Here is a 16,223-nt window from a genome sequence, read left to right as displayed (position 1 = left end):
ATATCATCCCGACCCATACATTGACCCGTTCTATCCGACCCAATATACCCAAGACCAGCCCAATACATTAGCCCAAAATGGGCCATATTTTTTACCCAAGTCCGGCCCATGATTACGTCTCACTCAGCCCAAAGGCCCAAACCCACTCTCAACTAACATCTGGTTGTATTGTGCGTTGCCCAGAAGTAGAAAGGCACATTTTAACTAACGTCTGCCTGTTTTGTGCGCTGCCCAGAAGCTGAATTTCTTGACAACAAACGATATACTCTAAATATTCTCAAATTTCGACCTTTTTGTTGTTGTTTTAATTGGTTAATCATACAACAAATTTGATTGATCTTAAACTAACCAATTTTATTGGAATTCTGAAATTTAATCCCATTTTGTTTCATCACTTTGATCGCTCAAGTCAATCAATGGATTCCTGGCTCAAGCGTGCTGAAGGTCTTTTTCTCTCTCCTCTTCTTATTCATTTCAATGAATTTATCGATTTTGTGTTGGCAATGTTGAAAAAATTGCTTTGGAATTCTGTAATTATTGATATAATTTGTGGGTTAATAGGTTAATTTTGTCAATTGGATCTATGTGCATTGAATAGTTCATTTTAATTTAGCACCGACACCCTGAAAAAGAAACAAAAAATTTGATGGGTAATTTTTTTTGTTGTTAGTTGTGGCTTAATTGAATGGAATTTCAGTTGATTGACTTTAGTTTTGCAAATGGGGATTTGGGGTTTTGTACATTTGTAATGATTTAAGTGGGGGTTAACAAGGATGGAAGGAGGGAGATTGTATTGTAGGAGCAAAAACTTTGTTGTAGGTCTGCATTTCGCTATGGGAAGCACTCTTATTATGTAGCGTGGCGTGGCGGGGCGGGGCGAGGTTCAGGTGTACTCTAGTGGAGGGGAACCATTGTTGATTTTGAGGTGGATGATTGACCCTTGTTGCTAAGACATGAGGGCTACTTAGGATTGTTGAGGATAGTACTTAATGTTTGAGGGTTGAACATGGAGAAATGGAGTAATTGGGGACTTGGGTTTGGAACAGAGAAACTATTAGTGATGTAAGTAAAAATGAAATGTGATACAGACTCTTGAGAGAAGTATTATTGAATTTATGAGCATGGTAAGTAAACGTTTGCCAATGTTATGGTGTGTAGTTGAACTTTATCTGTCTTTTGGGTAAGTTAACTGTGGAATGGTTGGTGATGTTTGCACAGTTTGGGTCATTTTTAACAGTTAGTGTATGCTGGTGTTTTAGTCTTCTAGAACAAAATTAGTCCTTTTAGTACTCTATCAACTTTTTAGTCCTTTTAGTACTCTATCAACTTTTTCGGGGGACCAAAAGATTGTAGATTAGGTTGGAGCCTTCTTTTCTTAAGCCATACTGGAGCCTGTGATAGGAATCTGAAACCTTTCTATAAATGCATGGTTCATTTGCTTGATTATATTCTTCCAGATAGCATTCATATGAGGGTTCGTGCATACTCCTGGGCTATCTACACTATGTCAAAGTCATAGCCGAATATACTTTATGGGATTCAGCATGTGCTATTCTAGTTGTTCATACCTTCATGACTTAATAACCCCAAGTGCATACTACGGGTGAATCCGTAAATGTCTCCCTAAAGTGCTCTCTCTTTCGTGCTTCTTCTAACATACAGAGTAATGTATACCTCCATTGTCGTCTGACTCTGGATGCACTCTCTGTAATTGCATTGCTATATAGCTGTTTGTGCAATAAGATCTTAAAATCAGGAATTTGATATTATATACTTTCATGTTTGAGCCATAATATTTGCTTGCATTCCGTTTAGGGCAAGGGTGTTGATTCAAAGACGTACCCAAATGGTTCCCTTATGTATTTTAAGTAGTAATTTATACCCTTTTCACGCTTTCTTGTTTTTTCTATGACTGAGGCTATTTTTGAACTTGGAATGGGAACATGATCTTTTGCCTGCATTGCCATCATCATCTTTTTGCTCGATTTTTTTCATAAAGTGAGCCATTGCTGTTGTACGTCTGTGTGGATGCGTCTTTGGTTCCTTTTTCACTCTATTTATATATCTATTGTTCTGCGGATCAGGCTTGTTTGAAGTTGTTGATCGGAGGGCAAAGCTTGTTGCAAATGAGCTTTCAGATGAGCAGTCCAATGTACCCCAACCAGGTATTGATCTCAACTTACATTCAAAATTTCTAAAAAGTCATCTATGCCGCTGTTTTTAAAGTAATTCATTTTTCTACTATTATGACTAGTGTACTATGCGTCCTCTATTATAATATTTTTAACGATATCTTTTTGGTAAAGTAATTCGTTTTATGTGGGCTGTTCAGAAACAAAATTTGTAGTTGAGTTTCAATAGTTGATATAAGGCTGTGTAAATGTGGACACCCCAAGGGTCATGGCTGGGTGGTTATTTATTAATCGATTTCTGTCATGATTTCTGTTTTTATTTTATTCCAGCTTCCAATGGAAAAGGACCTCAGGGTAAAAGGTCAAAAGCAAAGGCAAAGGTGATACCTTGTAATCCCTGACTTAAGTTTCCAGTTTTACTTTTATTAGATGATAATCCAATTTATACATTTATCTCACAAATACGTCCTTTCTTTTCGCAGAAGAGAGCTTCTATGGAGGAGCGTGTGAGAAAAAGTGAAAGTGCACAGGAAGAAAGTAGCATGCAGCCATCAGTATCAGATTCAAAATCCAATGAGATGGGGACCTCCACAACAGTTGAAAATAACGGACAAGGAAACTCAACCGCCCAAGTTAAAAATGAAATGGGAGACAATATTGATAATGATTCTCATGTAAATGCTGCTATATCTGATACATCATCAACTGAAGTGAGCAAACATAATGATGAGCAGGGCAAGGCTGCTACCAGTGATGAAGTAGTCACTTCATCTTTGAATGTTGAGATTGGTAGTGACAATATTCCTTCTACAGCATCTGCTGCTGCAAGCACTGATGCCAGCCTTAACAACAATCATTTAATTGACTCTGGCCAAAGTATTGGTTTGAAAGATGCAGATGACTCTGTGAAAAAGCCTGGGGAAGAGAAGTTCCAATCCACAGTTGATGTTACACCAATCCCAGTAAATGCTGATAATGCTGATATGAAAAAGGTAAACACTGTTGATGTCACACCTGAACCTGTTTCCAGTCCCTTAAAACAGGAGGATGAAAAGGCAAGGACATCTCCGAATAAAGTACAAGAGCAACTTGAAGAGGTAAAATATATTAAGATTGTTATCATACCGATTACTCTGTATTGCATTGTGTGGAGGAATTCGTTTACCGACCTCTTCTCCCTGTCTGATATCCAGGCTCAAGGTCTGCTCAAATCAACGAATACTACTGGTCAATCAAAAGAGGCCAGGTTAGCTCGGGTATAGTCAAACACTCATCAGAACTTTTTTTTTTTTTTTTTTTTTTTTTTTGGGTTGTTGTTTTGAGGGGAAAACACTCATCAGAACTTATGAACCTTGTTGTTAATATTTCTCTTAGGCTCATATAAGGGTCAATAAGTTTAGGACCTGTGAAACCATTCATACATATGTCATTTCCTTATATTATTATATTGTATTCACCTGCAAGATGAAATTTTTTCTCTGCCTTATCTCTGTGGTTCAAAAATCCTAAATCCATGCTTCATTTTAACTTTGGTTATATTTCTCTCCAGGTTTGTGCTGGACTTTCATCCCGTCTTCAGGAATACAAGTCTGAAAATGCTCAGTTAGAGGAACTTCTAACTTCTGAAGTAAACCCTCTTTCTTGCCTCCTAGATTTCGGTTTGTTTGGCTTCAACATAATCTTATATTTTAAATTCATCGTGTAAAGCGCGCTTTTATGTTCCATGGCAGAGGGAGCTCAGTAAATCGTCTGAGAGTCGCATAAAACAACTGCAGCAGGAGTTATCTGCTGCCAAAACAGAAGTAAGCAGAGTTGAGTCAAACATGGCTGAAGCGTTAGCTGCTAAAAATTCTGAAATTGAGACACTTGTCAGTTCTGTTGAGGCTCTGAAGAAGCAGGCTGCTTTGTCTGAAGGGAATTTGGCATCTTTGCAGGTCTGATGTATTCTAAGGCTCTTGTGTGTTTGTGTGTGTGTGTGTGTGTGTTGGGGGGGGGGGGGTCCCTCTTTTACTTTCTACATCAGAATATTACCGAGTGATCGTTTAGTTGACATCAAATTACACAGGAAGTACAATTCCTAGAAGTTGGAAAACAGGGGAATTATATGGTTGACAAAGACAGTTGCACACCATGGAAATTCCACTTTCCAAAATAATGGAGGAATATACTTATGTATTCCCTTCCCCCCACCTCCACTTCCCTCCCCAACTAATAGACCCTCCTGCCTGTAGTCAACCGTACAGTTTTATTCGCTTCCCCCATTGGAAATGCAAAGTCTTGAGAAGTGTATCTCTCGTAAACAACCAAACTATTACTGAATAGATTTTGCATTTGTCCATTTTATTATGTAAAGAAACTGCTCCTGCATATTTGATTTTGTAAAGCTGTACTATAAACATCATCTTTGCTGGGAAGCAAGTCTTTCTGGTTTAGATTTTTCTTCAGATTTTCCTGACTCAATGCGCCACTTTTTATCAGGCAAATATGGAAACTTTAATGAGAAACAGAGAGCTTACAGAAACACGGATGATGCAAGTAAGTTTGCTGGAAAATTGTTGTTCATAACGAATCCCTTTCTGATACCTTGAAGTCAGAATATGTATGTTATCACCTGTAAGAAAGGATTTGTCATTCCCATGTACTCCTCTTTAACAGAAATCTCCATGCAAATGAATCAGGCCCTAAAGGAGGAGCTTGCCTTGGCTGAACGGCGGGCAGAAGAAGAGCGTGCAGCTCATAATGCCACCAAAAAGGTCTGTTCATTGCTCATGTAGGTTATGTATTTTCCTATACCCTTCATCACTCCCTTGGGTTGTTTCTGTTAGCATAATGCTATTCACGTGGATTAACAGGCTGCAATGGAGAGGGAAGTAGAGTTGGAACACCGAGCTGTTGACGCATCTACTGGCCTTGCTAGACTGCAGGTATGGTGAGAACTATGATGCCGTATCATGAGCAATTGAAACTTGACACTTTAAAGAACTTTTGTAGTGATAGCTTAATGTGTGAACTTATTTTAGGCAAACCTTGTTACATCTAAGCATTTAATGTCATAAGGCACTAGGTAATTTTAATATTAGTTGGAAACAGACAGTGTGTGGTGACTCTTTTTAACTAAGATTTAGGCTTTTGTATTAAACATTCTATATTCTCATGCTTCATGGCATCATGGCTCCTGTGCTGGAGTAGCGCTGTGGCAAGCTCCTGTTGAGATATCTGTGCTGAAACGTTTAGAACAGGCAGATTGTTACTCAAAGTGCGTTTTTGTCTTGGACTTCATGGAATCATGTCCAAAAATAAGCTGAATTTCCGAAATCATTCATTTAATGGTTTAGGAGATTAGCATATTCAACTTCACGGTTTGCATGGTTCTTAAAGAATGATACTATTATTTTAAGACATATGAAGATAATGAAGTTGTATAAAATACGTTCAAGTTTTAGTGAGGTACGATGTCTAATTTCATAAGCTTCATCAATCTTTAGTTCTTGACTTTAACTCTTTAAGTAGTGTCATCAACCATCAAGCACTGAAGCCAAAAGCACTTCAAGAGAATTGTTCATAATGTCAATACTTTTCGGAAGATGTAAAATTCTTGACTTCTAGCTGAAGCAGTAATTCAATTGTTGTTATATCTATGCACAGAGATATTCTTTCCTTTCTGTTTTCGGCTTTTTGCCATATGTTTTTTTTTCCCCTTATTGTTGGTCATGAAACAAAAAATTGAACAGAAAAATTAGTTTTATATCTATTTTTCTAAATGATCTATAGTTTGAAACCTGTATTTAGATTATTTTTTTTTTTCTAAAATTATTGAATTTTGTTTCACCTTTTCCAAGCTTTTAAAAATATGTGTATTCATCTTCCTGTTTCCAATTCATTCAACATAGCCGGAGTAAAACATTTGTTTGAAATCAAGATTTATAATGACTTGACAAAATTACAAAAGGAAAGCATCTAGATTTCTGTGATATTAATTGGGATCAGCCAATTCATACATGTTTCTTATTTAGCAGCCACAATTCATTATGATTTTGGCACAGAGTCCTAAACATATAGGCTATATAGCTGCAAAGTTCAGACTTGGAACACCTGCTTGTTGCTCATATGATTCTAATTCATGCTTCAAATTGCTGTATGCCTTAGAGAATGGCAGATGAGAGGACAGCAAAAGCAGGTGAGCTTGAACAAAAGGTGGCATTACTTGAGGTATGGCTAGATTCATCCATGGAAGAATTTATATCACCCTTTTCAACAAAGAAATTTTAGTTATGTCTGTTTTCTTCTCTGACAGGCTGAATGTGCATCTTTGAATCAAGAATTGCAAGACATGGAGAGTCGTTTACGCCGTGAGCAAAAGAAGTCTCCTGAGGACCCAAGTCAATTGATTCAGGTCTGGAATTTGAAAAAAAAAAAAACCAAAGGGAACTCTACACTATTTACCATTTTGTTTCGTAAAAGCCTTAATACATTAATGTTTCCGATTATAATAAATTAAAAAAAAAAATAAATAAATAAACCCCTTAATTTTGGCTATTAACGAAGAGCCTATTGTTTAACACTATGGAAGATGAATTTCTGGAGGTTTTAGATAGCTCAAGTAGTAGCTTCCCAGGTTCCCCTCTCCTCCCCGCTCTCCAAACCCCAAACTGTTATAGTTTCATTTCTGAATTTGGCAGGGATACAAGTGTCTGGAACTATGGATAATTATATTGCGAGATTCTTGTTGCTATAGATACTAGTAAACATCTGTTATTTGGAAGAATTTTAGTTATGTCGTTATCATCTGGTTGTGATCAGCCATACAACGTGTAGGTGAGAGTAGACACATCTCTTTAAAGATTTACTAATTACTTGAAAAGAACTTTCTATAATTCCCGGTTAACCTCTATTTTTTTTTTCCCCCATCTCTCTGTCCCTTTTGTCTGTCTTGATCTAGCTCTTCTTTGTTGGTATTATCCTAACGAGTGCTTGATTTTTTTAAAAAAAAGTGTTGTTTTTTTTTGGCCTCATGTACGTAGGTGTCTCCTTTATGTATGAAAAGAAGTTTATATTTAAGTAGTCTGACAAATGTGTTTTTAGTGATGTTTATCGTGAAATGATCAGACATTCAAATTAATTGCAAACTTTTCAGTTATTTAATTCGTGCTATGGTAATACTTTCTTCAATAATGAATTATGATAATATATGCTAGCATAGAATGCCAATGCTCTATAATCATTTGGATTCATTGATTTTCGACGGCTTTATTGATTTAAAACCTTTCCTGTTTATTGATTTACTGAGTTAAAAATGAAGATACAGACATGGCACCAGGAAGTGGAACGTGCACGTCAGGGTCAAAGAGATGCTGAAATCAAGCTTTCTTCTCTTGATGTGAGTTAAAACTCTAACAGAGTATTACATGTTGCACTTATCTAGGCTTTTGTTAACAGTCTTCGCTTTCTGAATGGTTCTTGTCCGAGTGTCTTTTAATATGTTGAAAGTTTTACCTGAATCTCAATCTCATTTGTCTAAGGCTGAATTGCAAAAGATGAGAGTTGAAATGGCTGCCATGAAGAGAGATGCTGAGCATTATTCACGTCAGGTCAGCTATTTCGGACTTTTGCTGATGCTTGATTTGGATCAGAAGCTTTGACATGCTAAATGCTTTGAGGCACATAATATTACCAATGTTGAGTTTAAGCTCATTTTGTTTTTTGATTTTTCTTAGTTGGATATCATGAACTTTAATATGTGTTTGATGATTTCAGGAGCACATGGAACTTGAAAAGCGATACCGTGAATTAACCGATTTATTGGTATATAATATTTACATCTTGTGCACATTCTGACTTTTGTCATCAGGGTAGATAAAACTGACATGCTTGTTAAACCACCTTGTGTCAGTACTATAAGCAAACACAACTTGAAACGATGGCAAGTGAAAAAGCTGCTGCAGAGTTTCAGTTAGAGAAGGAGATCAAACGTCTACAGGAAGTACAGGTCTGATATTACAATTCTATTTGTTTCTCACAGCTAGCAGCATTTACTTGTCATCTAGATTTCTCATTGGTTTATCTGACTGCCTGGTTTTGCATCTGACAATGTTTCCTTGTCTGTAGGCTGAGGCAGAGAGAAACAAGATTTCTCGTCGGGCATCGACAACTTGGGATGAAGAAACAGACATGAGAGAACTCGAGTATGTCCTCTCTAGCTTTACCTGTATCAACAATTTCCTGTCTTATTAAACAAGCTATCTTATGTTGACATATAGTCACTTGCCCGCTTCTCAGCCTAGAAAAGTTAGATCTAGAGGAGAGGATGAATTAGCCAGTGTATCACTTAGAATAAACCAGTGTTTCCTGGCTTGGATTAGATGATATTGAGCACCGATTCGCACGTTGTGTTTTGCATCTTTCTGTTAGAAAACTCTTATTATCATGTGGTTATTCACTTTCAGCTTGTTTGGGTAAAGTTAAGGGAAGGAAAAGAAGGGGAGGGAGATGAAGGGGTGGGAAGGGGAAGGAAGAATGGAGAGTTTTCCTTCCAACTCTCTCCATTTTAGAATTTAATCCCTCCATTTCTCTTCCCTCCAATTCCCTTCATCCCTAATTTGCTATCCAAATGAAAGATACTCCCTCCCTCCTTTCCCTTCCCTTTTTTTCCCTCCATTTCCTTCAATCCAAACACACACTTTATCCTTATTATTTCCATAATAAGAACTCTATTTCTACCATAACTATTACTTCTTTTTTTTTTTTTTTTTTTTTTTTAACAATGATATCTAATAATGGACTTAGGGAAAGAGACTTCAAACACATCTCGTGATTCTTATTATTCAATCACATATCAGATGCCTGGATTGCTCTGTATTTTTTATACTTTAGGAGATACTGTTATCTACCATTTGGCTTGCTGATCTTGAAAATGCTGACTCGGTGGTGTCTAAATCATCATAAAAACTAATGGGCTAATACATCATAGATTTGTCATAGAAAAGTTGAGAAGCCAGAGGCATATGTACTTATTTGTGTACAAGTTTGTTTTCCATAATAAAGCACTAACCTTTGCACAATTGAGGATTATTCTTACAAAGCTAAATTTTCAGGCCTCTCCCACTACATCAACGTCACTTGGTCGGGGCTAGCATGCAGGTATTTTGATTTTGCATTATAGTGCTTGTCTTGTGTTAATATTTTTGTTATATTCTTGAACAGTCTCTTGTTTCTTTCTAATGAATCCCCCCTCCCCCCCATCTTCACAATGCAGTTGCGAAAGGCGGCAAAGCTTTTAGATTCTGGTGCCGTTAGTGCTACAAGGATTCTCTGGCGGCATCCTAGAGCTCGAGTTGGTTTGCTATGCTATCTAGTAAGACTGGCTAAATCTCCCACCTCCATTTATGATATTGCATTTTTCTAACTTGGGGCCAATTTACTTTTTTCAGGTTTTTGTACATATGTTCTTGATGTACCTGTTACATCGCCTTCAGGTATGGACAAAAACAAGTAGCAACTACTAAATAATTGATATCTATGTTCTAACTTTATTTCAGACCTCTCCGTTTGTTTCCTTTTCATCTTAAAAAAAATGCTGATATGTAAGCCTAGATATGTGTGGGATGAATAGCTGATTAACAAACCAAATCAGGATCTTCTTAAAGAAAGGTGATGTTGGGTTGGGGGGGAAGGGGGGGGGGGATTCTAGATGAACTGACGAAGGCTTCATGTTCTGTTTTACCTGACTACCTAGTGTATGGGGTCAGGGCTCAGGAAAGTGTTACTTTCCATGATGATTCTACGTTAGTTTTTATTAGCATATAATATGGCTAGCTTTTTTTTATTTTCTTTAAAAAAAATTTTATTCATAACCTTGAAGAGTTGATTAGTTGAAGCTTTGGATTATTATAGATTTGGCACAAACTTATTCAACAGGGGGAATTGTAATCACTTCTTTAGAATTCTCATAGGGCTAATAAAATTGATACTACCTCCGTTTCTTTTTAGTTGACACGTATTCCTTTTTAGGAAGTTTCTTTTTAGTTGACATGTTTCCTTTTTGGGTAAATTTTTTACCTTGCATTTGCAAACTACCCCACTTGCTTTTTCAGAGTCTATCACTCTCTCTCCTCTCCTTAATATATGTGCCTAAATCAAACGCGTCAACTAAATAGAAACTGAGGAAGTATCTTACTAATTTCTTTTTACTATTCTTAGGCTCAAGCTGATGATTTTGCCGCACAAGATGTTGCTCGGTCGATGGGACTTTCTCAACCCAATTTACCATGACCAATATGCTTTCAAGTGCAGGAAGTTCTTCTGCCTATGCAGCTCCACCACATGTGGAAAAATACTGATTACTTTTCAGTAGCTAGTCTTTTGTTTGGCATTTGTTCATAAACCTTGGAGAGTGATGGAAGTTGCGCACTATTATTCGCATTCCTCGTTTTATTGACGCACCTCTACCAACTAACAGCAACTCATATAAAGTTATGGAAACTTCTATAGCCCAGCATACTACAGTGACAGAGTGCAAAGGTCAGTGGTAGATGTGTACATTTGTCTGTTTTAAGCTGTGAGAAGCCTGATGTGCTTTCTTGGAGATACAACTCATACAAGAAGGCGATGAAGATTGCATATACTAGTATTTAGACATACAACACTGAATTATATGAAGTATTTCTTAAAATCAACACTGATAGTATTGCATTTGTTTTAGATAGGTGTGACTTCTATCTGATGATACATATGTTGTAAAGGTGGCCAAACAATTTTCTGAACTTTTGTAAATTCTTCAGATTGACGAATTGGCTAATATTTTCCTGATTTATTTTATTTTGTCAGAAATTGAAGGTGTTTTTAACTTGGTTTTAGTTTTAGATTATATTTTCTGTACAGTATGAATATTGATAGATCTCCTTCCCTACCTCGGCTTCCTCTTGAAAGTCTTGATGCTGTGGAGTGGCCAAAAAGGGCAAGGTGAGTGTTTTCAGTACACCGCATATGGTGATCGTGCCTTTATTTTACAGTAGCGGGGTGTTGGCTAAGGTGGTTTAGCATTTTTCTCAAGTTTAAATAAAATGATGAATGAATGTTGTTTCTGGTGAAGGAGGTGACTAGCAGTTTTGTGGCATCGTGAATTTGCACTATGAATGATAGTGTATTTGATAAATAGGGGTATTTAAAGACTGAATCTTTTGAATCAAATTAAGGCTCCACTTAATGGAAAATCACTTTTTGGGGAAATAATTCTCCATAAAACATAATTTACAAAAGAAATCACAATTATTAAAATAATTTTGGAGGAAAATGTATCATATTGGAAAACATTTTCTACTCTTGTAAGATCTATTTTTCACCTTTGTGAAAATTGTTTTCCATCTCTTTACTCACCAAACAATAGAAAATAAACCATTTAGAGGGTGTTTGTTTAGAGGGGGATAAGATAAAATCATAAAAGAAGGGGAATTTAAGAACTAGTTTGTTTAGAGGGATGGGGATTATGAGAGGGGTTAGGAGAGGGATAAAAAAGGGAGTTATCCCTTCAAATTAATACCTATGGGGTGGTATAAGGGATGAGGATTAAATTTAGGAAAAATTGCAAAAAACCACATTTTATAACAACTTTTTTGTAAAACCACACCTAAAACCACTTTTGTTTTGCGAAGTAACAACTTAACCCGGTTTTCGTCCTTTGACTTGGTTTTCAGGCATTGACTTGCACGTGAGAAGCACGTGTTCCGGTGAGTTTCCCCTTTTTTTCCCCAATTTACCCTCCATTTCTCCAATTTAACTTTCTCTCTCCACCCTTCTTCTCCAACAAAGTCCCAATTATTCACCATTGATGAAGAAATCTCTATTTTTAAGCATGAATTGTTGCAATTGACCTAATTTCGAGTAGGGTAAGTTGTTGTAATTACTGAATTTCTTGTAAATTATGTTGGGTTTTCGAATTTTCATAAATTAGGTTTGTAATTGAAAATTAGGGTTCTTCGTTTTTGCCCACAAATGATGAAATTAGGAGTAATTTCAAGAGGACAATGTACACCAATGTGGTCTTTAATTCAATATTTTTGTTTTTGTTTTTGTATGTGCTTGCTCTATTGGGCTTCAATGGAGGAATGGGATGAAGAGGTGATGTGGGGTTTTTGGGTGGATGGGGCTGAATGAATGGGGGTGAAATTTTCATGGGAGCAAATTTATTGGGTGAAATAGTGTTGGTGAGAGTAGTAGTGAATTAGTGGTGGTGGTGAGGTGGTGTTGGTGGGGGTGGCGGTGAGGTGGTGGGGGCAGTGAGGGAAAAGAGAAAAAAAATAAAGGAAGAAGATCACGTGACCCACACGTGCAAAGTCAACGCCGGAAAACCAAGTCAAACACCGAAAACCGGGTTAAGGTGTTACTTTGCAAAAAAAAATAAAAAAAAAAGTGCTTTTAGGTGTGTTTTTACAAGAAAATTTTTATAGTGTTTTTTGACAAAAAAAAGGTGTTATAAAAGGTGGTTTTTTGCAATCTACTCTTAAATCAATAACTATATACTAAAAGACACACCAGCAATGACACGTGTCATGTTCTGGTGTGTCTTTAGTTTTTTTTTTTTTTGAAAAATTTTTATGGAAATAAATCTTATACATTACATTAAAAAAAAATACGGAGTAGAAAATTTATACATATATAACAGATTATAAAAGATTTGATGTATATTTCTATAATCTATTGTCAACTATATAAACATAAGTAGATACAGTAAGATTTTTTTTTTTATATAGAATTTGTGTCATATATTACAAGAATTCTATTTTTTATTAATTTTATTTAATTACATATTAGAAGCTCAGTAGTTCAAATATCAAATATTAAAAATTATTTAAAATAAAATATTTGATTTATCCTTCCACAAAAAATTAAAAATATAACTACTATAAATTTAAGCATTAAAAAAAAGTGACATTCTTCACATAATTTGAGACATACATGGTGTAATGTCCAACGTTTTTTTATCCAAATGATAACGATACAATTTGTTAGTGAAATCGAGTATATAAAAAAAATATGCACATTAACAAATGTGTAGTTTTCAATGCCCCAATCATCGTTCATCTTTTATAATTTATATATACCCGGGTTCACATAGAGGTAGGTGTACGGGTATACCCAAGGTAGTTTTTTTTGCTTATTTAATATATTTTTTTCTTCTCATTTAAGAGTTAAAAATGAGCAAAAATAAAAAAAAATATTGGCTAACGTACTCTTTCATAAATCATAATATTATAGACAAATTTATATTGTATAATTAAACGTATTGTTAATACGAAACAATTACTAAAAGTTACCGTGCATGACACGGGACTTAACCTAGTTTAATGAATAAAAGACATTTGTACCCTTAATGAAAAAGAAAGAAGAAGAGACTCAAAAAATGATAATAAGGGTGATTTTGTATTTTTATTAGTTATTCCAATTAGGCCCAACCAATACCAAACAATGAAATACACTATTTTTATCATTATCCCACTTAATCTCATCCCTCCTACCAAACGCCCCGTTAGTTGTTAATGTTGTGGTGATTGGAGCTACACTTAACAGTGAGGACTGCGTAGACAATCATCCGCAACATTACAACAACAATTGGAAGGGGACTAAAACCTAACCACCAGAATTTAATCTCGAATTTGGATAAACTTAAAAGGTGAATGTCGTGGTACTGTATTGAACCTACTAAGGGAAGCTTACCGAAGAAGATGATCAAACATTCAAACTAGCGGGAAATTAATAAAAATAAAAATAAAAATAAAAAAAAGTTGAACGTACTAAAGAAACTTACTGAAGAAGCAAAAGATTATGTTCAAACTAGCGGGAAATTAAATTAATCCTTGTTTAATCATCAACTTTTTTTGTTTTTTTAATTATAAATACCCTCACTCAGACACTCATTTTCCCTCCTCCATTAACTCTCACTTATGAGTGATCAAACTTCACAAAATTCTCTCTCCTCATTTTGTTGATCATCAATGGCTGTTTCACCGTCGGACCTCCCGCCGCTTCCGGCGACGGTGGTGGAGCAGCTGCATGCAATTTACCACGAGAAATCGCAGTCACCGGCGAGCGCCGTCGCGATTAGATATTTATCTAATATCGGCGAACAAGAATCGTTGAGAATTCTTGATACTATTCGTAATTATTCAAAAAATATTAGAAATTTAAGTGGATTTATTGTTCATTTGGCTAAGAACAACAATTCTCGCTCCTCTCCGCAATCTCCGCTTCCGCCTTCTCCTGTTGTCACTCCTCAAGGTACTTTCTCATCATCAATGTCTTTAAATACCCCTTATCAGAACTTATTTTTCTCGACTTATCAGAACTTATTATTTTGTTGTAATTTGTACTTGAATAACCCTTATCAGAACTTATTTTTCTCGATTTGAACTTAACTTATTTGAACTTGTTACATTAGAATACTTCGTAAGTGAAAATAAGATGAACAGAACCATCCTTTAGTTTAATTTTTTTTTTTTATTGGTTTGGTAATATATCTGTTACGGATATTGCTAACATTTACTCATTTTTTCTTAATTGATCTCGATCATTTTGTATTATTATTAATGTAAGGTTAAAGAACATGACCTAAGTAGTACTCCGTAGTATTAATTTGTTGAATTGCACCTGATAAATTAGAAAACTTGATTTATTCAGCTAGTTTAAATTTACATCGATGTAGCATGCTATTGTTGCTACACTCTTCATTTCGGGCCTGTTCTCATACGCTTATTTTCAGTTCATTTCAGCTCTAATAAGTTTAGTTCAGTTCAACATCTAATTTCCTTCTCTTACAAAATATTCATTTCAGTTAAGTTCAGCTCAGCTCTAATAAGTTCAATTCTATTCAGTTCAGTTCAGTTCAGCTGAGTTTAGTCAATGAGAACATACCCTTCATATTTGTCGGATCCTTGATACTCCGGCATGAGTATGGTCCGGGTGGACAATAGGGCAATTACACACTAAAAAGCTGAGTCCAAGTAACATAGCATGTTAATAGTGTTTAATGTGAAATACTCAGTTACTGACTTTATATAACACTTGGATTTTCCAGGGAATAAATCAAGTGAGAATAAGCGGAAGAGGGAATCAGATTATCCTGGTATGTGAAATCTGAGAATATTGATCAAGAATTGTGTTACAAGTTACAAAACCTCTCTATTCTCTTGTTTTCATTATTTAAAGATATTGATTGTTTCCTTAGGTGGTGTAAGTACTGCAAGGCGGGTGTGTGACTTTAACTCGCCGGTTAAGGGTGAAGGGGAGCCTAATGTACCCAATAGCAGAAGAGAGATTGTGATAGACGCGTTTGAGAAACTTGAATTCCGAAAGGCTTTCTTAATTATGAATTACATTGGGAGGTAATGTTAAAATCTATGACTTGTTGATTTGATTTAATCTACGGTATCAGAAATCAAGGGTGGTTTTCTTGTGCAGATCGAAGCTGGAGGATGTTGTTTCTGCTGATCAAATTATGTGTTATCAAAGGCTTTCGATGAGGGACTTTGAGGTTGAGATATGGAATGATTTTGGTAGAAGCATTTGCCAGGAAAAAGAGCGAGTTCTTAAGGTCATATTGTGCTTACGATTTCACATATAATCTATTGTGTCATGCTCAAGTAGGTATAATTGTGATGGAGATAACTGCTAGTAAAATGAACACACAAATAGTTTTGTTTATGGACAATATTACTGGTAGGTCATGACACCATGGGAAAGTAAAGTCTTATACACGTACCTATTCATAGAATCTATCGATTTGATCATTTTTGGTGATGCTCCATATTCACATTTCATGAGAAACTGTGTTTAGTTTAACCTTTGTGCTGCTTTGCAACTTCTTAGCTATATTTAGGGGATGGTGCATGTCAGTATGTCACTACCTTGATTTCTTCACACCTCAAGGTAGTGACATACTGACATGCACCATCCCCTAAATATAGCTTGCTCTGTATCTCATCTCTTGCACTTTTTCGAGTGTTACAGATGAACTGGGAAACTAGAGAAAGGTACAACTACCATTGTCATGTTGATGCGCAAGGAAACTGTCACTTCAAGGTTCATACTTTTTGCTTCCTG

At 35.8% G+C, this 16,223-nt stretch overlaps 2 protein-coding genes across 3 annotated transcripts; both read left to right on the top strand.

The window, feature by feature from the left end:
• The first annotated feature begins 204 nt into the window (after window positions 1-204).
• LOC145610235 (golgin candidate 1-like) lies at window positions 205-10,941 on the top strand. Of its 2 annotated transcripts, none has more exons than XM_081665532.1 (21): window positions 205-444; window positions 2,085-2,165; window positions 2,463-2,512; window positions 2,615-3,229; window positions 3,326-3,388; window positions 3,682-3,759; window positions 3,863-4,066; window positions 4,611-4,667; window positions 4,811-4,885; window positions 4,985-5,056; window positions 6,279-6,341; window positions 6,427-6,525; window positions 7,438-7,509; window positions 7,652-7,720; window positions 7,887-7,934; window positions 8,023-8,118; window positions 8,238-8,314; window positions 9,224-9,269; window positions 9,385-9,483; window positions 9,560-9,604; window positions 10,329-10,941. In XM_081665532.1, the coding sequence occupies exons 1-21, from the start codon at window positions 417-419 to the stop codon at window positions 10,398-10,400; spliced, it is 2,109 nt and encodes a 702-aa protein (XP_081521658.1). In that variant the 5' UTR covers window positions 205-416; the 3' UTR covers window positions 10,401-10,941. The 2 variants fall into 2 exon arrangements, with proteins under 2 accessions (XP_081521658.1, XP_081521657.1); XM_081665531.1 differs by having other exon boundaries at window positions 7,432-7,509.
• Window positions 10,942-14,119: 3,178 nt separating this feature from the next.
• LOC145612711 (putative RNA-dependent RNA polymerase 3) lies at window positions 14,120-15,744 on the top strand. The gene is made up of 4 exons (XM_081668014.1): window positions 14,120-14,402; window positions 15,199-15,246; window positions 15,349-15,505; window positions 15,582-15,744. The coding sequence occupies exons 1-4, from the start codon at window positions 14,120-14,122 to the stop codon at window positions 15,742-15,744; spliced, it is 651 nt and encodes a 216-aa protein (XP_081524140.1).
• The last annotated feature ends 479 nt before the right edge of the window (window positions 15,745-16,223 follow it).

Source organism: Chenopodium album, chromosome 24, assembly GCF_948465745.1.
Source record: "Chenopodium album chromosome 24, dcCheAlbu1.1, whole genome shotgun sequence".
Lineage (NCBI taxonomy): Eukaryota > Viridiplantae > Streptophyta > Magnoliopsida > Caryophyllales > Amaranthaceae > Chenopodium > Chenopodium album.
Note: the sequence above shows the minus strand (reverse complement) of the source record. Positions and strands in the feature narration are given on the sequence as shown.